The following is a 23,087-nucleotide window of genomic DNA, read 5'->3' as shown; positions in this document are numbered from 1 at the left end:
ATATTACTTGAATAAAAAGACATGACTTCAAAACAGTTGAACAAGGCTGAGCTTCATTTAGATTAACTTGCCATCATCTTTAATTAAAGTATGTTGAAATTCAAATGGAGTCTAGGCTTGCTACTTACAATCAGCAAAATATTTAGGGATTCCACTTTTGGGGAAGATCTCTATACATGGAAAGGCAGAGGTTTTCAAAATCATTTGTCATTGGCTTGTCATCCATGTGGCTAACTAGGGCTTTAGGAAATCCCATCTGTGGGTAGATGTCTCTGATGATTACTACTCCTGAAGACATCAGAAAGGTTTGAGTTTTTCTACCAAACAATCATTCTTTAAACTGAGAGCTAACAGGAATTAGGATTTTCCCACTGTAATCCTAGTTAGTCTACTGAAGCCCATACACACATGGCCATATTTACCGTTTAAAAATGTCAGGGCAGAGGCTAAATCATGCAATCGGCATAAAAATCATAAGTACTTGTAATACAATGTGGGTTTGTTTTTACTTGTTTTCTCTTTTCTACCTTAAATTTTTAAACGGATTTGGATATCTGACTCCTATTAAATGACTTTTAAAACACCTTAACAATGAAGTCCTTTGAGATTTCAGAGAGTTGACAGGCCCCTTTTCAATCCTCCACAAGCATTGGAAATATACTTTATTAAATGAGGACTGAAATTCTTGTGCTATCACTTGTCTAGAGCATCTGGAAAACCCACAACAAACACTGCTAGGTTTGTGATGAAATACTAAACAGTATGATATTCAGCGCTAGCCGCCAATTTTCTCTAGTGCCAGTGACTGAGAGCTGATTTTGTAGCACTTATATGGCTATCTAGCCAGCTGAAAATCACAAATCTAATCACTTGGTTTCCAAACTCCTCAGAGTGCACTTACAAATATTCATTTCCAATCAATTTGCACCTGCTAATATTTCTCAGCACTCACATGTGATGACAGAGTCAGAAGCAATGTTGGTGCTTACTATTTCTATTGCGATAGCATAAAGAGGCTCTGTGCACAGATCACAGCCCATTGTCCAAGACAGGCACAGCATAAATAGGAATTCCTTTCGAGGGGTTCTGTTAGAAAATCAGCACATACATGCATCTTCCTTTACGCCATCCTCTTAGCTTCTACTAGGTTCATAATTCAATCAGTCCTCAAGGTTTCAGGAATCCTGAAACAAACATCTTTGTTTGTTATAGGAAATGAGATACCTGGCCAGGGCTCACCCACCAAGCCCAAGTCTAGGTGAAACGCACAGAAAAACTGGAGAGCCCCATTCTTCAGGCTCACATCTGACAAGACGGAGGCTGAACACTAGCTAGGCTGAGACAGCCTCCCCCCCATCCCTGATAAGTAGGCATATAAATAAATAAATAAACGGCATCCTAACTGCACTGAGAACTCAATAAAACAATCACATCAAATATGAGGAGGTATAAATCTCATGTCTGCACAGGTAACCCACTCAATTGCTTTTATTATGGCTCAGCCTGACTCCATTTATTACCATCCGTGGCCTGGGTGAAGGATGTTTGCATGGAGGGTGGTCTCCTGGTGAAATCCTATCCCTGAAGCAGTGACAATCAGCCCATACAGAGGTGGATTTTGGAGGGGAGACCAAAGGCAGATCCATCTGTCTGCATGAAAACCAATCAATAACCCTGTAACTAGACCCCTTGTCACTGGGAAATGGACAACACAATAGTTCAATCCTGGAGCCATAGGAGAGGAATAGCTCTGGCTGGGGTGTGAAGAATGACAGGATGTATGTATGAAGTCTTTGAGACATACGGATAGAATATGTCTGTCCATATAGATATTGAGGAATAGTAGTGGGATAGGAGGAGCATAGAACATACATTTATATACATAACAGGCAAATTTGAAAGTTTTGTATGTTCAGAGATGGGTATAGGCAAGGAAAAAGCAGAGTTGTACTGCATTTTTTTATAGGACATTTATATGGGACCGCGAGTGCAATGCAGATAGGTGCCTTTGGACAAGTGCACCTGCAGGTTGGGTACTACATGTGAGCGCATTGGTATATGGCAGGGAACATGCATCTCTGGGCAGGGACATAGACAGTGACACAAAATGCTGGTAGGCTAAAGGAAGCATATGCGGGAGTTCAATGTGGTTGGGGAAGGATATTGCTTTGTCCTCTGTCTGGCTTGGGATTCATGTGTGTACCAGTTTTGACAGCAAGGAGAACAAGTGATGTGCCAAAAGGCTGAGCTAACGGACTGTGAGTTCACAGATACGCCTCCCAGAAAATGTTGTGTCTGAAACCCAAACCTTACTGTTAAATCAGAAAGGGAGATTCTGGTGGCTTGTCTCTCCCTGTATGAAAAATAGAAGTAGTACATTTCTTGTTGCTGTCATCTCCTAGCTCTGCAGTACACGTAGCACTTCTAAAATCTGCACAGCATACTGCTCCCCAGGCTTCCAGCAGCTCCCCCAACCCACACACACATGCATACACACAGCGATATGCTGGAGTTTGCCCCTGTTAATTGTTCTCTCCTGGGGCCCAATTTAATTTTTATTCCTTTGGCTCCATTTTGAACAGTTCCTCTTCCTTCCAGAGTAAGCACCATCCCCTCTTTGCAGGGTCCAAGGCACAGGGTTAAACGTCCATCTCTGGTTGGGAGGCAAATTGCATCAAGAACAATGATCAGCTCTGCTCAAAATGCCAATCACTGTATTTCAGTCGAGAAGGGTGGCATCCATGTTTTGCAAGGCAGATTGATGTCTGTTCATTAATCTGCAAAAGGAAAAGCAGAGACTGTGACCAGGTAACAAAAGAAGGGCCTCACGTATCTGTCAGACCGGTTGCCCTGCACCATCTCTAGTTTTAGGGTAGTTTGGATGGTTCCAGCAGTACCCATTTCTTCAGTCAGGGAGCCCTTTGATTCCCAGAACTAGTCCTCGTTTTCTTCAAACTGGGCTGAAATAAGAGGGCAACATCCTTACCTCACTGCCCATTTTCAAGCTCTCACTTTAAAATTGCGATAGAGTCTTTGGGTACTTCTTAAAGGGACTATTGCCTTTCAACACACTCATGTTTCTCTAAAAATTATGTTAAGAAAAATTTTGGTTATCTTTCTTTAAAAAGAAAGACTGCAGTGCAATGTAGCTATGTAATAGTGCCTGTTGTTAATATTTGCCTAAATTTAGGCCCTTTCTTGGTTGTTTAAATTTAGACTTTCGAGCTTGAAAAACTATACATTTATATATAAATTATACATACACCAAAAATACATATACACTTTTAATATACATTTATAAAATCAATAGAGAATGTAGGGGATGTAGAAAAGGAAAGGAAGGAATAATGTTTCTGAAGAAAAGGAGATCTTGTGAGTGCATGGGGAAGTGAATTCCTGGGACGTGCTATGTACAAATGGGCCAAGGCTGCGCAAGCAGAGGCAGAGTGGAAAATGGATAGTGTCACAAATTCCTTCTCCCCATGGAACAAACAGCAAATTTAGAGTTTTAAAGAGACAATGTTTGTGGTGCTGTCTCTGGCAGACAGCCACAACACAAAGCTTCCAGAGCGGGTGGTGAGCACAGTTGGGTGGGGTTGGAGGGGGAAAGGACAAGAGATAAGGATGGAGTGAAAGGCCAAGGCAGATTTGACTTGGATAGTGTCAAACCCAGACCTGCCGTGGTTTTACAGAAGGCAGTCTTGGCCACTGTGCCAAACGAGATGCAGAGGGTCATCCAGTATTGACATCCGACTCCCTTATGTGGCTCTAACAATTTCAGGCCACTTGTGTGCCTGAGGTGAGGGTCTGCATATGGAGGCAGCAAGGATGGGGACACAGTATCTGGTTGTGTGCGGATTCTTGTGAGGCACACAAGCTGGAGAGCGGGGAGGAACTGCGTGGGTGAGTTTGCGTGCTTGCACATGAGAGAGCACGTGTAAATTTGTAAAAAGGTAACTGCCATGATTTTAACTCCCTTTTGCAGATTACATTAATTTTTTGTGACCTGCAAATATGAGTGACATCCCCCACAGGTCTTGGTGCCCAAGTGAGTAAAACTGGCAGAGCTGGTGGCCCAGGGAGACATGAAATGGAAGTGAGCGTTGCCCGTTTCAGGCAGACATGTAGACAAGGAAATGCCCCTGATACAGCGAAAGGCAGGGGATAAAGTGATCCTGGGGAACAGTCTTTAGAAGAGTGCAAGAGTAGCGTGCCAGCCCTGTAAACGAAGCCTTTGTACTGCTTAGAGCACCAGCTTTCCCAAATGAAAGCACCTTCTGCACCATTTGAATGTGGTCCTGCATCATTCTGTGCACAGTGAAGTAATTTGAGCATGGAAACCTGGGTGCATTTGTGTCGATAGACTGTTGAGTCTTTACTGTACAATCTTCTCTGTAATGGATATTTGGGCAAGACATATCCTATACCCCATGACATGTGTACAAGGCAGAGTGTGGACATGTTAATATCACTATGGCAATATGTCCAGCTGGGAGTATAGACTTACAGCAAGTAGGTATTACTGGTCTGTGTAAGAACTGAGAATAGTCTTATCTATGGAAACAACGTCGGAGCTCTGCAGTTACATGCAGGGAGTTATAGGGGTGATCAAAGGCACAGCAACATGCATCTTGGGAAGCCTGTCTAGTTTTGTGGGGCTCTGCAGAGGATTCTGCTTCCCCATGGCAAGGCAGCCATGTAAATGCACTCAGGAACTCTGTCTGTGAACAGATGCATGGTGGGGGTCCTAGAAGTGTTCATATCTTTGTCAGCAGTTCTTTCCAGTAGACCTGGCGATAAGGTACTACAGCAGCCATACCACAAATGTGCCGAGGAGCATGAGGTTGGTGAGATGGGCAGTGACAGTACCACAAATGTGTGCAAGTGTGTGTATGACAGAGCGGCACATACTGAGATATGTGAACACAGAAGGCGTACAGCAGGTTAGGCACACGTATACATGGAGATGCCACATACCAATGTGGGGACATGTGCTTGTTGGGGACGCCTAGTGCATCTGAGGGAAGGAAGGGTGTATAAGGCATGATATATTTGTCAGGGAGTGAATGTGTGCTCGTTAATCTGATACATGATGCAAGAAGGGGATACCTGGGAGCAGCAGGGGCAGAGTGGGGTATGCTAAAGGAGATATTTCTAGTGATAGCTATAGTTTAACGCACTGGACTTTGCTCTCCTCTCCTCTCTCCCGCCTCCCCTCACACTCTTGTCCTCATTACCCGGGTTATCTTGTTTGGGTTAAGAGGCCAATTTCAACAGACTATAATTGAAGAGTGAAGAGAATCTGATAAGATAAGGAAGGGACATCATTCCTCAAGGGATCAATAGAGGTTTCATGTTCCTCCTTCCCCTGCTGTGTCCCTAACACGCTAACACTCCATGTCCATGAGCCTGGTTTATTTGCTTTGCTTGTCTGCAAGCCTGGAAAGGAAGCGTGGGATCGGGAGGCCTGTAGTCCCTGTCTGTCACACAGACAGAGCAGGGGAAGGGGCATAAGGAAGGGACAACGGGGACGCCAGAGGCAATACGGTCCCCACTGAGAGCCAAGAGGAGGCAGGGAGGTGACAAGCCTGATGCCCTCCTAGTTCTGGCAGGGGCACGGGCTCACAGGGGAGGTGTTCACCTTTGGCCTTTTATCTCGTGCTCTGCAAGGGAAGGATATTGATACTTCGTCTAGATTTACACTTGTTTTTCCTAGGGTTCCCATGCAGACAAACTCAAAGCTTTTTACAAGTATTCAAGGGGCAACCTCTCAGGGCTCCTCAGGGTGAGGGAGTTATAATTACCCCTACCACAAAGAGAGCTAGTAGCTGCTCCTTACTAGGTTTATGTTCAGATCTGAGGTTCAGGCTTGACGGCCCCTGTATCTAACAAGCCCGTCTTAGTGGTTTTTTTGGATCAAACCAGCACTAGAGGATCCTCTTAAGAAGCACGGAGTGCCTCAGCAGTGAATACAGGTCCCTTCGCAGCAGGGCTGCCAAGGCTCCCACACTGCATGGGCAGCATTTGTTCCCCTCCTGCCTCATGCCCCTTGGCAGAAGGATGCACATCTCACACAAGCAATGTGAGATCCATACAAACCCATGTGGCAGGGATCATCGCTGCCTGGTGTGCACAGAGAGGTGGGATACTGCAAAGAAGTCCCTGTGCAAGGCCCAGCCTCTGGCATCAGGTAAGTGCTGCAGGTGCTCTCCTGTCCCCGCAGCCAGTGTAGGGATGCTCAGGCACAGGGAGATGAGCTGAGCAGTCAGCATGGTGTAGGATCCAATCCAGATCCCATACAACAGGGTTGGGAAAGTTTCTGGAGAGCTTGAGACACAGAGGGGTCTAGGGCTGAGATATCTTCTTCCAGCTGATTTCTCTTTTATTTTTAACACCCAGAGAAACAGACGCTGAGAGCAAGTCAGTCATGCAGTGAGCATGTGGCAGAGTTGGGAATACAACCCAGATCCCCTGACTCTCAACCTCAGGCTTTAACCACTAGACCATGCTTCCCTCTAAGCCACCTTGAACTTTCCTCAGTGAGGATGGGGGCTACTAAGCCTCTGTGGGCTGCAGTTTACCAAGCTGTCAGGAGTGTGCTCACTGGACCGCCTCACCAGAGACAGCCTTCCTCACGCACGCTAAAAAAGTTGAAAAGAAATTCATTTCATGGCCAGTGGTTGCTTAAAAAAGGCGATTCCAGCATATGTATGTGATAAATGTTAACTGTGCATTAATCGCATTAAAGAGGACCCTATAAACTTTTCATTTCTAATTAAATTCTGGCCGGTGATTCTGGCGAAGCCAGCACACTCCAGGCCTTTGTTTATGTGGAAAATTAAAATGCAAATACAATGGAATTTATTTCCATTACTAGAGTGATATGCTGGGCTCCTCTGTTTAACAGCCTCCAATTACTTTCAAACAGGTTTCTTTCTCTCTCCCTCTCCCCTCCTCACTCCCTCATTTTTTCCCTCCCCCTGTTACCCTGATGCTGCTGTCCCAGTGTGAGGGGTGGGAGCTGGTAAAGCAGTGGGTGGGCTAAGGACGGTGTCATCTGTTCAAGGTCAAATGCAGGCAGGAATACAGAGGAGGAATGGAGAAAAAGAGTGGGAGAGCACAAACAAGGATGCATGGGAAGTAACAAGGCTTGAGATAATACAAGGAGGAGTAAGGAGTTACCTGTTAACAACCTCGCTGGAAAATATAAGCCAAACTCATTGGCTTGCTAAATCCCAGCCATACAGATGAGCCGAATGAGAGAGGTCACAGGTCTTTATCTGATGGGGTGTTTTGGTGAGAGGGTACACCTGAGAGCTTTCTCGGGAAGTTTTCTGGATCTTTCATGGCCTTTTCCATAGACTTTGTCTGGCTGTGGCTGCTGCTGGGCCAAATCCTGATGGCTGAGGAAGCGCAGACAGGACCAACGCCAGACACATTGCCTGCGCAGAGCAAATAAATCCACGAGGCAATGACACATAATCATAAGCTGAAAAATAACTGAACTCTCTTGTTCATTTCCAAGGGACCAAATGTGGCTACATTGTCTTAGGGCATTAGCGCACAATATCCACACAAGTCAGAAGCCATTGCACAAACCCAGAGATTCATGGTACATTTAAAATTTCTTAGCACATATATTTACTGCTAAATGCTGCTGACATAGAATCCCATTCTTTCTTACATATATAAGAGACCCAGGTCAGTTCAGACATGGGGACATCATCAGGCAGTCACACACAGATCAAAGGCATCTGCTAACTGACACAGATGCCCTTCTATGTGTTAATATAGACTGTCACACAAGAAGACCCTTGCAAAGGCAGGTGTGCCCTTCACTGTAGACAGATGTAGCAATTTCTAGATCCCTTCACAGACTCAGTCAAATCTATTCAAAACTGCACAGTATAGTCCTGCAGATATTTGTGGAGAAACCCAGGATATAGAGACTTAGCCAAAACCATGACTGAAAAGTCTTAGCAAAACCAGAAGGTGCACCCACATGTAAACACACCTACATAGCCTAGAAATACACCGACACACACAAGTGCGTGGCCACAGACCTCGAAGCATGTGGCTGAGAAACAGCCAGACGTGCCACCCCATGTGTCACGCACACACAGGCGAGCGCTGAACCCTTGGCACATCGTGCTGGCAGGGAGAGCTCAGGAGCCAAAGGGATATTCTGTTAGTGCATGTGAGCATCTTAAGGAATCACCTAGTGTAAATGATCCTGCCCCAGCCGAGACAGGGAAACAGGAGAAGGACACATTCACTTACAGCACTGAAAAGAGGCCATTACCCAGTCAAACAACCCAATCCCTGACATCATTATTCAATACACAGGAGCCCTGAAATGCACACTAACTCAATCACAGAGACACACGATTACAAAATAATACTGATGGAATCAATGAGATGGACATGCGGTCATACAAAGCACACCCACCCCGGTGTTAATACACAATAACAGCCGCCCAACAAGCGAATACAAAACAGCCATTCACGACCACAATGGCAAAACACAGGGCTGCATTCTCAAAGGAGACTTGAAAACTCTGGCAGCAAAACCCACCCTGGCCAAAGGCGCTTGGAGCAAAACTTAGGATGTGAGCAAAATCTGGCTGTTGTCAGCCTAGTGAGAAACAAATAGTAAAAGCCTCAGCAAGGTGTGTGCCAAGTACCTGCCTGTCCTCATGGGGTTGGTAGAACCCCCAGGGAACTCAGGACCATGTAGGATTGTACCCACAGCCATCAAAGTAGGCTGATCCAGTGAAGTGACACCTTTGCTCAATGACCAAAAGCAGTCACTCTTAACACAAACAGGGATGGAGGACATTCAAGACTCACCATAATACAAGCTAACATAAGAAAGCAAAACCTACTGAATACCAGAAATGCAACATATCAATGCTATGAACAGGTGCAAATGCTGTTCAGCACCCAAAGCAACAGAACCATTTCACAAATGCACCTCTGCAAAACAGCCCAATCCTCTTCCCAAACCATGGCAGCACACACAAATCTATTACAGCACTAGCGTCTTTTCCCTTCAGAGTGGAAAAAAACAAAGTGCCCACATAAAACCTGCTCATAATGCCACAAATAATTGACCTTCCTGGCACCTTGTAGACTGTTCCAGAGCATGCTAACCCCAGTGCTTAACATAAGGCCCAAAGAACCCACTTTTGCAGATCCTGCATGATCTTCTCGGGAAGGAGACAGGGGAACTGGACTCTAAGTCCTGTCCCTGCCACAGCAGGCATCAGCTCGTACCAGCTTGCATGTGTGACAATATGCTGTTACTGAAAATGCCAGCAAGGCTGTGGGAAGGCTGCTCCTGCTTGTGTGTGCCTGCGTGCCCGGTGTGTACAGGAATTCCCCTTCCTCTACCAAGTGCCGCTGCTTGTAGCCATTAAAAAGCCCAGGTCCTCATGCTGGGTGTTCAGTGAGTATTGATTCAGTCTGCAAGCAATTTTAATATTTCTTCAGGGACTTTCCAGCAACAGCACAAGTCATTAATTCACCCTCCCAAATTGCTTATTCAATAGCAGGAACATGGCTCCTGAATAAAGTCCCAGAATTTATGTGACTCACATGAGTCAGGAGGTCAAACAACTGTTATGGAGCGAAGTTAAAAATCCAAATAAAATATTGACACTTTTTTGGGGAGTGGGAGGAGGGGGGAGGGGGAAAGGGAAATAAAAGGTATTTAAAATAGGGTTTTGTTGCAATGCCCCCAGGATAAAGAATGGAAAGAGATTTAAGACAAGTTGGGAGTTTGTAAAATCAATGGGATTTATTGCATATCCGCTTGGCATTTAATAACTCCTTCCTTTCCACCTCCCCCTGCTGTGTATGTGCATGAGGGAGATAAACTCTTCAAAAACTACAAATAGGCAGCCACGAAGTACAGATGGACACCCAAACACCAGCACATGAAAGCAGGCATGTGCAGTGATGAATATTACTTTAAGCACTGGCATAGAAAGATTCTCTCAGGACTCAGGGTTTTGACTGAGCTAGACAGATCCCATCACATATGGCATTATGCATTTCCATGTGGTAGAAGACAGTGTATGTCCACAGTCTTCGTAAAAAAAAAACAAAAAAAGATGGGAGGGAAAACTGAGGCACAGAGTGAATTACAAGATGGGCTCAGTCGCAGAGCCTATCAACAGGATGGCTGGATCAGGATCCAGGTCTCCTGATGCCCAGTTAGTGTTTTTGCTGCAGAAGGATGCTGCCTTTTATAGGGACGAAATCACACAGAGTGACCAAGATCATCCCTCTTGCAGATGGGACACACGAACCCTCTCACCAGAGGGACATGCAAAGCACACAAGGAGAAATGCATCTGTAGACACCATGCAAGCCCACCCATATGCAGATAGATGCATGCACAGATATAAATACGTACATGCTTTTCCTGAGCTCATTGCTATTCAGAAAGCACCACAGCCAGATTACACACACAAATAGAAACATACCTGCAGACAGACAGACATGCAAATGAATGTGTGTGCAAATGCACAAGCAAACACACATACACACACACACACAGAGGTACATCAGCAAAGCCTCAGGTACCTATATCTTCACACTGAAAAAGCCATGCAAACTGATGTATTGCTACAAACCTAGATTTTACTTACAGTGGTATCTTTTTAGCTAGCTGCACATAAATGGATGCCCATACATACTCAAATGCATTCTGCACAAGCATATTAATATATAGGACTGTCTCCTTACTATATTACCCTGGTAACTGTTCGAGTGAAACTATGCTAATTTTCTACCAGACAAAGATGTGAGATTGTAGTAGCCATCAAACAACATTTATTCATTAGCACTAACTCCATAAAAAACAAGCACATTAAAATATAGCCTAACCATCTAATCAAATAGTAGTTGATGGCTTGGGATATTTAAGTGGGCTTTCTTTGCTTTGTTTGATTTTCTGTTTGTCTGGTCGACTTTTTAGCAAAGATTTAGGGCAGGTGCTTTTCTGAGTTGAGGTTTTCCAAAAGGAAATTTTTAAAGGGCTTGTTTGCGTTGTGATAAAAATAATGTTTGACAACATTTTCCTCTTAAGACGTCTTTTGACCAAATATACAGTGTGGTTTTAAAACTAAGCAAGGTAATGAAAAGTTTGAAATTTCCACAGTGATGCTTAAATAAGATGAATATTTTTGCATTAAAATAGGCTTTGGTGTTATTTCTAAGAGTGTTTTGTTCACAATTGATTTTACAACTGCCCTTTAAAAACTGCAACAGAGAATCTTCGGGCCATCTTATGCTACCTCCTGTCTTCTTAGACAATAATATACTCAACAAAAAATGTAAAGTTAGTATATGTTTTTCAAATACCATCACCTATATTCCTCTTTACTCTTCTGCCATTGAATCCTGGTTGCATCTAATCTTGTCTAATCTAAGTTAGATCCAAAAATGAAATACATGCTCATTTACAGATGGAGGTATTCCGATTCATTAGGTGAACAAGTACTTAATTAAGATTAAGGGGATCAGGTTTTGTAATAATGGAACTGGATAAAGTCACTAAAATTCTCAAGAATATAACAATTTTCAGAAAGAATATCTTGTAATTTGCAATACAGTATTCTACTGCAAAAGCCTAAACTGTAAAGTGTTAACAATTAAATCTTTATAAATCAGGTCTTCAGATAGTGTTAAACAATTGCTGCATCTCTTCTATGTTTACCTGTCTGGCTCTGCCTGGCTCAGTGTGTCAGCCACTAAAGCTCACAGGGAGAAAAGCTGCCTGCATGGGATGCAGGGATGAAGATCACTTGGGCATGTGGGAGGATCATTTAAACTGCTGCTCTTGGAAGGCTGTTTGTCACCTTGCAGTTGTCCAAGGAATCTCAGCTGAGGTGGTTTCATTGACAAGGAACAGGCAACAGGCTTGTTTACACAAGGGCAAACAAGAAAATTAATCTGAATTAATTTTGCAAGTGCATTGGTTAAATGTATTAAAACACTGTTCAGATGCTTGTTCAAAATTTGAGTGTTCTAAATTGAATTTAGTTTACTTCATTTCCAAAGTGAATTAAGCTAAACCAAATTAAAGCTGCTTTAATTCTAAACAAGGGAGTCAGAGATGTAATGTATTTTAACCAGACCATTTTAATTCCAAACATTCAGTTAATTCAAATTAGTTATTTTGCACAGCTGTACGTAGGTAAACTCTTAGACTGCTAACTCCTGTGGACAGAGAATGTATTTAGACAGGGGTCAAGAAGAGGGCACCCAAAAGTCCAGTGTTCTCTATCAGCCATCGCGACGGTAACAGAAAAGGATAGAAATAAGAGGTTGCTGAAGGGCCACAGAATCCCAGAGCTCTGCAGTTAGTCAGATGGATGCTGGATACACAATTTAGAAATAGAGCAGATCTGCAGCCACAAACTTGCACAACTACGCAATTGTACACACAGGTATGAGCCTTACAATACAGCAAGGTTCCACATTAATTATGTATCAGTATTCAGATATGTTAGATATTACATAATGGATATTATAGCCTTGTTACGGATGAGTTCTAGGTGGTTATGACTTCTTAGCTGTAATAACTTCCATATAGCTAGCTGGTGGTGGTTACAAGCCACAGATCTGAACAGCCTATGTGCCCATTAAACTCTTTTGAAAACTGTAATGGTTGAATAAATATTTATTAAATTCTTCATGGGGTCTGAATATGTAATATGTGACCCAAATGTCTAACTCCATATAGGCATAGTTATAAATGCAGACCTACAGGCAAAGATTAGCAAGTATGCACGTTGTGTGGTCAATTAAAACATACTAAGAGACAAATGCTAGTGCATTTGCAAACACAATAAAGGTACATAAATAAATATATAGCTACAGAGATGGGCATCAATTTTATGCTGGGAGCCTGTGTAGCACCCACACCCTGAAGTGCTCATCTGTGCCTGACTGCTTTGGGTGGCATGGTAGAGCAAGGAAAAAATAATACCTGGAGCAGTGAGGGTTAGAACAGAAAGGGAAAGATTCAGGTTTCCTGTGGAAATTTTCAACTTTTCAATGTGGTTTTGAACCATGACTTCAATAAAATTATACAGCTATTTTTCATTGTAGTTGGAACTTGCTGTTTCAATAAAATCTGAATACATGATTTCATATATATATACATATATATATATATATGTTTATAACAGTTTCTCATTCACCCTAAAAAGGTCATTTTCAAGGGAAAAAAAAAAGTTCATTCTGATAAGGCTTAATTTTTTCTCACAATTTTGTTCATTCCATTAAAACTCAAGGTAAAAATAACATTAGATCTAAACTGACACATCCCCAGCACTGTTTTTGTTTCAATTTTGGGGGAACATCTTTTACTGGCAAGGAGTCTACTATGAAATTTTCACCAGTTCTGATTAATGCAAGCGAGGCACACACAATGACAGCCCTGTACAGGGAATCATTTACTTACCCCCGCCCCGCCTCCACCTCAAGCTCATACTGCAATGGAGCATTCTACGGGATACAGAGATAATATGCTGCTAATACACAATGCTGCCAAGCCCAAAAGTTAAAAACTCTTGAGTCAATACCCTCCAAAACAAAGAGACTGGCATAAAATTCACAAGGCTGTAAATAAGAATGTATTTGGGTTTTTTTCCTTTGCCTCCTGTCCTGGCCCCTTGGGAGGCAGCCAGGTCCCACTTCCACCTGGTCTTTGCAGCCATGAAAGCCTGAAATACTGTGGTATTAAAAGAAAGCTGAAATAATTGCTCATCTTCAAGATCTGACATTTTACACAAAATACCAGGTATGGCATAACTTGCAAGAGAGTTGAGTACGTTATCTACATTTATCTGATTCCTCCCAGTTCAAGACTCCTTCCCTAGTACACACATGTCTTCTGTTAATCAAAATGAATGTCCACAAGGAATTCAGCACAGACTCCTGAATTTTAATAACTGGAAATGGGCTCAAAGCAAAGCTTTCAATTAAAAGTTCCCATGCTCCAGATTAAGATATTTAACCTTGGCAAGCCCGTGTGTTTCTGTAGGTTTCCTTAACTCCCCTGCTGGCACAGCCGCTGCTCCGGCAGCCCTGGCCCGTGCTGTGTGGCACTTGCCGGTGTGCCGGCTGCGCCCAGTGCCGGCCCCGTGCTGCTGGCCCCACGCCAGACACTCCACAGGTGACAGAAGATGTCGCTTTGAACGACAATCATCACAGTGTAGGTGTACTCTTAGAAAATTAGGAATTCCCGAGAGCTCAAAAATATCTGGGCATTTTCCTGACAGAAATCTCTTGCTAGTGAAGGGGACCTAGCCACCAGCAACGCTTCTCTCCTGTTTTTTTCCTGTGGCTTGGAAGCTTTTGGTCTTTTGTTGCAGAGATGATGAGTCTGTTGAGGGGGAATGGTGGGTCTGTAGCTGCAGGGATGGGTACTTTCATGGATGCTGTGAGTTGAATGTCTGGTCTGTGGTTGCCTACAATATCAAAATTTGGACTTCATGACCTAAGTGGCCTGTGTTTCTATGTCCAAGACCAGCAGAACTCTTTTTGTCCTTTAAGGTTTCCTTAATTCACCCTAACCCAGTATGTTAAATATCTACAACGAGGATCAAGTTTGCTTCCAATATTTTGTAAACTGTAGTACATCTTCTAGATGTTCAGATTTTAATGAATTTCTGGCTTTCCTGGCTGCAAAGAAAGACTTCCAAACGTGAACTGAGTGCAATAAAAGTAGAAGCATCTGCCTGAGGACATTTCTATGCTGCAGTCACTGCTTGACTGCAGCTTATATAGATATACAGTAGCTAGCTTTAAACCAGCCAGCCCAAGTCCTGATGGTTCTATAGCCGCAGCTTTACACTACACAGTAACTATTCAAGTGCACATCTCCTTCCCAGGTGGGTTTTGCACCCTAACACAAATCCACCTGGATGAATGGGAAAACGTTGCTGAATGCCTAACGCAGCAATTTATTCTGGGAGGTCAGGCTAGACAACCTGTACACACAGGGCTGACCACTGCCAACCCCATCGGTACCAGTGGTGTGAAGTCGTGTGTTACTGCTCAGCAGAATGAGTTGGCAGGCCAGCCCACTGCCTGGCAGTCCTCCCCGCTCCCAGAAGGCAGGCATCCTCACCTCTCTTCCCTGCCACCCCTTTTCCTTACGTCTGGACTTGTACCGTGTAGCGCAGCAGAACTGGAATGGGCAGAGATCTGCTAGAAGCTGAACGTTAATGCTCTGCTCAAATTAAATGAAATAAAACCATATGGTGTCATCATGGGTCACTGATTTAGAACAACAAAAAAACCCTAGCTCCTCTCCAAGCTCTTCACATAGTAAAACTGCTGCTGTGAATTCTGCCTCTCCTCAGAGCACAGCCAAGAAATGCAGTGAGAGAAAAAGGCAGGATCAGGCTTTCTCTTGTGTTTCGAGTGAGCAGGCAAACCGGGAACAAAGTGGCACTTTTTTCACTGTGTCTTCAGGCATAATGTCAGTGTAGTTCCTGTGAAGTTGCTGGACCTACACAGACTAACAGCAGATAAGGACTCAAATCTTCTCAGGAAGTGCTGGGATTGTGTTTTGAGATATGTAAGGCATCTCTATTTCGACATCTCATATATATGGAAGTTCCAGAAAAATAGATAATTCCTCTTCAGGCACCTTTTAGGGCTATTTGTCTATCTATCTAAACAATCTAATTAATCTGTCATACTTGGGTTTATATACTAATGTCATACACGATCACCCTTCTCTCTCCCTTTCCAAAAGGTAAGGAGAAGGAAATACGATCTTCATGAAAGGAGAGAGCCTGAATGTGTGAATATTGCTCATGGCCCCCAAATATGGCAGAGTTTGTAGGCATTCTGCTGTCTTGGCAGGGAGTACCAGAGCCTCAGGCCAGCTAGCAAGGAAGCTGAGTCTGCTGCTCCTGCCAATGTCAGCTGTTGTTCTGAGGGCTGCAAGTGTTGCAGTAGATTTTGAGAGCAGTAGGAGAAGTTACTACCCCCCATGCATCCTAATGGAAATTATGCTGTGGCTTTTGGGAGGCAACTGCAGCTCTGATCTTCCCAACTACATCTGCTGCTGCAAAGCCAAACGCAACCATCAAAGCTCGTGCAGCTGAAGTACAGCTCCTGTTGCCTTTGCCCACCTCTCTTTCTGTCACATATAGCCACTGTCAGCAGGGTACATGGCACTCCTGCTTCAAGCAGGGGAACGAAGCCAATACTGTGCTACAGCTCGCTGAAGCACTTACTTGGCCTCTGTTATTAGGGAGTCTGAGCCCTTCGCTCCTCCTTCCAGCTGTCCTCACGGTGCCCCAGGTGGCATGGCAATGCTCCTATCTTCACACTTCAGGCAGGAAACAGAGCACAGAGAGAAATGCCATTTGTCCAAAGTCCTGATGAGAGGTCCATGACAGAGCAAGGAACTGAAGCCCTTTCCTTAAGTCGGATTAGGCTCTGACTATCAGACTTTCTATTTCCCTTCCTTCACCCCCAAATCCCTTGGTTGTTTTTCCTCACCACGCTATGAAGCTTGCTTTCCATTTTGAACTTCGTGCAAACAAGACATTTTTCCCCACTTTTCTTTTGCTCAGCTGTGAATTCAGCTGTGTCTCGACCCATGCATAGAAACATAAGACTCTGTCCTATTTGAACCAAAGCCATTTTTGCGCTCTTTATGCCTGCACAGCACCAGTCTGCAGGTGGGACACTGTTGACTCCATGTGGGCTGTCACCAAGGAGCCCAAAGCCACCACTTCCCACCACATGCTCTCCCTTTTTTCCTCAGGCATGCTTTGATGCCAGCATCACTGGGATGGTCAGGAGCCCTTTTGTGGGAAGCGATCTGATGCAGGCAAGGCTTCACTGTCTCACTTAGCCCCGCACCAGGTCCCCAGCAGGCTGCTGTCCCCTGCTATCCCCATCGCCAGCACAGCCCGTGGCTCAGCCGTGCGGCCCGGCGCTAATTAAGCGGTGCAGCACAGCAGGGTGTGTGTTCCTTGGCCATCGCAGCCTCCCTTGGACACGCTGCAGAGAAAAGGCTGAAGCTTTGCAATGTTAGCCTTCCAAGAACTGCTTTAATTGCCCAGTAATGCACACCCTGGGGTCTTGTAATGTGCTTCTAATATGGAGCATTTAAAATATGAATACTCCAAAACAATTAGAAGGAGTTTGGTGCTCTGCTGAGTGTATCCTTCCACTCTGAAAAATAATGCATGACAAAGTGATGTGATCAAAGTAAGGATACCAGTACTTTCCAAAATCTGTTAGGGTCAACTTGGGGCAGCAGGACACACCACTCTTTCCCTTACCGCAACTTCACTCTGTTCTTCCTGGATTAAAAGAATTGCTAGATTGGGACTCCAAGTTATTCAGACCTACCTCATCTCCCTCTCATCAGCCCTAGTACGTTTTTTCATTTCAGATACTGTCTAAAGGCTCTGCCAGCAAATGTAAGAGAGGAGAAACCACAGAGTATGTCAGGCTATAAGAGACTTCGGATAGAAATGTCAGAGAAGGAAGGGACATTTTCTGTGATCTGTCATTCTTTTAGCAAATAATTTCTGGACAGGTTTAGAAGTGATTTTTTGCTTGCTTATTTACAAGGAGTGAAAGAAAGTTCTGCTTCTCAGAAAGGACTATGGCTCTGCTAATTTTAACTTCTGGTATTTTCTTCTATATTCTTGACCAAATTTGATCAGAGCTCATTACAATTGTCATACTAGGAGAGAGGATTTTCTGTCTGCCCATCTCTATTCAGAATCAGCAAAAGGAATTGTGTTAAAACTGCTGAAAATAATGAAATAGAAATCAAACCTTGGAAATTCATGTTCTAATGCTGAACATTTAAGAAAGTCAAAGGCATTTGTAAACAGACAGTTGGTTTCAGCTGGAGCTGTATGCAGTATTAACTCTAGAATGAGTTACTACAGACCAACTATGGCAACTCATGAATTCCAGGAATGTATGTACAATTCACAGTGTGATACTATATACTGTAATGATATTATATGCCATTACTTCAGATAATATCGGATATTAAATTCAGATTGTGGAATGAAGTTCAGTTGCTTTACTGCAATCAAAGATCTATAAACGTCCTGTTGCTGAAACTTCAAAAGGTTATGTATTATATCTGTGTATATTCTCTGAAACGAAAAGTAGACAACTTGGGCAAAAACCTCCTATTGGAAAATGAAAAAAAATGGGAATTTACAGTAAGTACCAGTTTATGTCCCTAATTAAACACAAATGCTGTTATTGGAGTCACTGACTATGATGGAATTAGAGCAGGGATAAATTTAGTCCAAAACGACAATTTCTTTTGGAGAAAAGACATTTGAAAATATTGGCATTTCCTTCAAGAAATCAGCACTACTGACTGGTGTGCCAGGATTTCTTCCCTTCTGCTTCTGGGAAGGGCTGAGGAACGGTTCTGCAAAAAGATCTGTCTTTCTCCAGTGTCTAGAGGCAAAAACAAGCCATCAAAGGCGGCAAGAGGTGATCAAGGTTTTGCTCCCTCTTATGCAGCAGTAATCCCAAAATCCTAGGTTTGAGGCAGCAGACCTGGCTTAGTGTGTATTTTAGTCTCTGGTAAGGGTGAGAAGCTTTGGGCAATCCCCAAGTTTAATGACAGCATTATTATGCTGCATCTGTTGCTACAGGCCCAGGTCAGCTCTGTTCATCTTTCATCAGCTGTTTCATTAGGTGGTCTCATGTAGGACAGGCTCACTGGAAGCCTGTTAAAGCAGTGGCAGTGATGCTTGGCTATCCTGCTGTTCATCACTGTCCCTAAATGAATCGACCCTGGGGGATGCACTGCTGTATTCTGTACTGAGCATTAGGATGCTGAGATTTCTCCTCTTTCTTTACAACACTACAGTTTGTACATGACTGTAGGGCAAAGGAACACTTCTGGGGAGAGCCACTCCATGACCGGCCTCTTCTTTTAGCCATAGAAAATACCTTCTACCTGACACCTCATTAGATTTGCTGTGCATTTGATGCCAAGAATTATTTGACCCAAGCCACTGGGGTTTGCACAACCAGAACTGCTCCCCCTTGCTCACTGTTTCCAGACACTTTCTCTTGACATAAAACCAGTTTCATTCTTAGGAGGGGAACATTTTTGAACAGAGCCTTTCACCTCTGGGTCACTAGCTGAAATCTGGCCCTGGTTGGTAGTGACCGAAAATCATTATGAGCTGACAGCTACTTGGTGAAATGAGCTGGCGAGTCTCATTGCAGTTCCTAATGGACACATCTCAGAAAACACAGTCACAACTGGCACTAACTGGCATTCTCAGATGAGAGGCCACAAACTAAATGGGGAAGGAAACTGAACCTTCCTCTTCATGTCCTGTCTGGGTTTTTGAAGCATTATGAACAGGCATTTTATACCACCATCATTTCATAGTCTGGTTTTACTCCAAATGGCTCTTCGAAACTTTGCTGTTTTCACACAGCATGATTCAGCACAGCCTGATCAGCCATCTCAGTATAATTAGGCTCATCTTGTGGTTCCCCTTAGCAGAAGCTGCGCGGTCTGCTGCCACCTCCCTGTACGAATAGCGAATCTGATGTCATATCTCAGTATGAATGGAACTGTCTGATGTCACCTCAGTGCTAACAGGACTTCTTCTAATATGTCACAAGGCTGCAGGGGAAATCTTCTGATCCATTCACTATGCTACACTACAATAGAACATAACACAGTATAATGTGTAGGTTAACTTAGAAACCCTCAGGCAGATTTTGGATAGATGGATGGATGGATGGATGCATAGATACATTTATACAAAGTATACATACATTATATCACTCTATTGATTTTTAAAAAGTTCCAGGTCTGCCTGGCTATAATGAGATTTTTGAACTTTGTGTTGCGATCAATGAGGGGAATATTATTGGCCTGGAGAATTGATATACCCGCTCTCTGTGGCTTGTTCTGCTCCTGGCCTGCCCCTGCCCCCAAGGTGTACGATTCCATCAGACACTTAACCTCTTTTACAGTGTCATCAGGCTAAAAGGAATCTAATAGTGACACGGGACTTGTGCTCAGCACTCTGGCACTATTGCTTTCCTGTCACAAATAATTTATAGCTTTCTATTTCCATCCCTTTGCCTGCACCCCATCCCCTCTTTCTGTTTCTCTGGGCTGGGGGAAATCAATAAACTCACACAACCAGAGTGGCACTTCAGGGCGTTTTAGGGGGAATGTGAGAGAAGAGAAACGAAAAGAAAAAAAACAGAAAAGAAAAAAGTTGTATTATTTGCCCTAGCACAGACTTCTCAGATCAGCTCCTTAGCTAGTGTAAATCAGCAAGACCTCAGAATCTGGCCCTGAGGCCCTCGGACACCTTCTGCATAGTCCTCAGTAGCTATAGAGTCCTCAGCAGCTCCTGGTACTACTGACCTATATGGGGTGAGGATGTGGATCTCCATCCCCAGCTAAAACCTTGACATTCCCTGTCTCCAGCTGTATCCCAAGCAGCTTCTCTATCACTCCAGCTACTGCCCAGGTGTCATCATGTGTGTATCCGAATTTCCTAAAAAGCTGAGGTGATACGGTCTGAAATACCTTTCTTTTCCTAAGAAGGTTTCACTCTCAGGAGCTGTGCAAAAATGCCCTCTCAATGTGACTGCCTATCTCTACCCATGCCATAATACCTGCTAGCCACACATTCACTCTTTGAAGTTTTGCCAACATATTATTTAGCACAGATCTTTAAGGGAAGCTCTTGGTTGGGCAGGGAGAACATGTTACTTGCTTTCACCTTCTGGAGAGATTTCCGAGGAGAAGTTAAAGCTAATATCATGCAGGGCTGAGAGTTCCAGAAACTTAGATTGAAGAGCATCTACAGCCTTCAGTCTAACTGGAGAGGCTCATTTTAATCTCAGAAAATAATTTGGTCTCCATGGCCTCCACAGATCATGGCTTATTTGCCAAGTTCCTTGGCGAGACAGTCGTTCCTGAGTCACAGATACCCAGCATCTGCCAGTGGGCAGGAACCTGCCAGTCAAGTACTAGGCGCTAGTGGTTTTCTTTCACCACTGACCTCAGCTGATTTAAATCAGTGACCCAGAGGTGAAAGATTTCATGTAACAAGAAATGGAGCACTGACAATTACAGTTCAGTTTATTTTCATTCTGGGCTGCATTATGAGCTTTGTGGCATTCACTGAGACACCTTTTTGAGCTCCCATGCTGCATTCATTCGCCACCTGATAAACACCAATTTTTGCCCTCTTTGCTGGGCCTTCTTTTTCCTGATGATCTATTATCCATCACCACTTCATACAGATGCCTTCTGCTCCCACCTTCTCATTTATGAAGGGCAAGGGCTTTGGGCAAGCTTCCATCAGTTCAAAGCACTCAGTTCTATGTCAGAAAGGTACTTTTTAGGTACATGACAAAATTAAATCTACACCATTTGTAAATTCAGCAGTGGCTTTATTAGCTGCAAAGACTGCCTTGCAATCATATTGGTAATTCAGATCATAAGTGATAACGCAGTTGCTGACACACAGGAGATCTGAGTTTGTTCACTGAGCACCATAGTTATGCATTGAATATCCAGGTTTGGGGTAAAGATAACAGAGCAGAGCGAGGACAATTCTCTGGGAACTGGACCATTAAATCCGTAGAGTCAGGACCACAAGAAGGCAAGAAGTCACTCTGCTGTACCCAGTGCTCAGATCAGACCTTCAGGTTCTGATAGTTGTGACTGTGGGAATGTGAAGGCACAGAGAAGTTGCAGCTGAGTTCTGAACATGTTTTGCTCTTTTCCAGGATCATCAGAACCAAAGTTCAGCAACCTTTTCACCCAACACCAGACGGGAGCGGGACAGGTGTGACTGCACCAGGACATACTATCGGTAAGAAGACTGGCATGAGGGGTGGTGACAGGACAAGTGGAAATGAGGACAAAGCTTAGTTGAAGGAACAAAGTGTGACAAGCAGATGCTAACCAGAGCAAGAGGGAGGAGGGGGTGGGGGGAAAGAAACCTCAGTGGAAATCAGAGGTTTCTGTTCTTCGTTTCCCTCATTGCATTGCAGAAAAGGGAACCATGGCAGAGAAACCAGCCCAAGGCAGAGGTCTGCCCATAGTGATTCTGTCTTAACATCCATTTCACGTTCATGTTCTCTCCTTCACCTCCCTAGGGAGAAGTATTTACTGCTATCCTGTCTAAGCACCTGTCTTCACCTTTTGTCTCCTTACTCTGACTCTCTTTTCCCCTCTCTCTCCTGATTCCTCTTCTCTCCCTTTGCTGGAACTGGTCCATTTTTTAGAGCTAGCAATACACAGACATAGGTAAGATATTCCTGATGCCTTACAACTGAGTTCTTCATTGTTCTAGCTCCGCAGACAGGTATCCCATGGGTGTATTTCATTGAGAAAATGCATTTTCTGCTGGGGGTGATGGGTTTATTGAGGTGAGCAGAAGATGGAGACTGTAATAAAATGACCAAATGTCTTCTAGTCTGTTGTGTTTAAAAATACTGCGCGAGATGTGTGAGGAGGTACTTCTCACTCCATGGGCTGTATGGTGCATATGTCTGCTGTTGCTAGCATAGCTTTATTCAGTAATGATTCAGAGCAGTGTTCTGGGATACTGAGAAATGCAGTGGCTTATTTGTGGCCTAAGACACTGTCTTAGATACTGTTGGTTACTGAGAATCAGCTGTTATACAAGGATTTACTGGAAAGTGCTGGTCTACATGGGACAGAGCTGGCAGATACAGTCCCGTACACAAATTGTGTTCAGGAGTACAATGGAATTAATGGGCCAGTGTGGAAGAGCATTTCTGGGTGCCCTTTTAATCTGGACTTTCTCACTGGACTGGGAATCACTGACCACAACAGACAGAGTTAGCAGATATTATTCCTTCTTGGAAAAGTAGTGCAGTGTCTAGGGAATGTGTTGGTTGAGTTGGGACAGTGATCATGAGCCTTGCTACTGGAGTCCCTCATTGCCCTGGGATATACTGGGAAGTGTGAGTCTACATCAGACGGTGCTGATAGGTTCTGCTCCATCCTGGAAGGCTTGGATTGGTGGTATTGATTGCTT

The 23,087-nt window shown here is 43.9% G+C and overlaps 1 protein-coding gene across 13 annotated transcripts in view; it reads left to right on the top strand.

Moving 5' to 3' along the window:
• Nucleotides 1-23,087, top strand: part of PAX2 (paired box 2) — a 96,431-nt gene that overhangs the window by 25,892 nt on the left and 47,452 nt on the right. For all 13 annotated transcript variants that reach the window (XM_071811898.1, XM_071811896.1, XM_071811899.1 and 10 more), the window contains one exon: nucleotides 21,808-21,893. In XM_071811898.1, the coding sequence (XP_071667999.1) occupies nucleotides 21,808-21,893 (86 nt within the window). The remainder of the gene's footprint in view (nucleotides 1-21,807; nucleotides 21,894-23,087) is intronic.

The sequence above is a fragment of the Patagioenas fasciata genome, chromosome 8 (genome assembly GCF_037038585.1).
Source record: "Patagioenas fasciata isolate bPatFas1 chromosome 8, bPatFas1.hap1, whole genome shotgun sequence".
In the NCBI taxonomy this organism is placed as follows: domain Eukaryota; kingdom Metazoa; phylum Chordata; class Aves; order Columbiformes; family Columbidae; genus Patagioenas; species Patagioenas fasciata.
The sequence above is the reverse complement of the archived record's forward strand: the minus strand, read 5'-3'. Positions and strand labels throughout refer to the sequence as shown.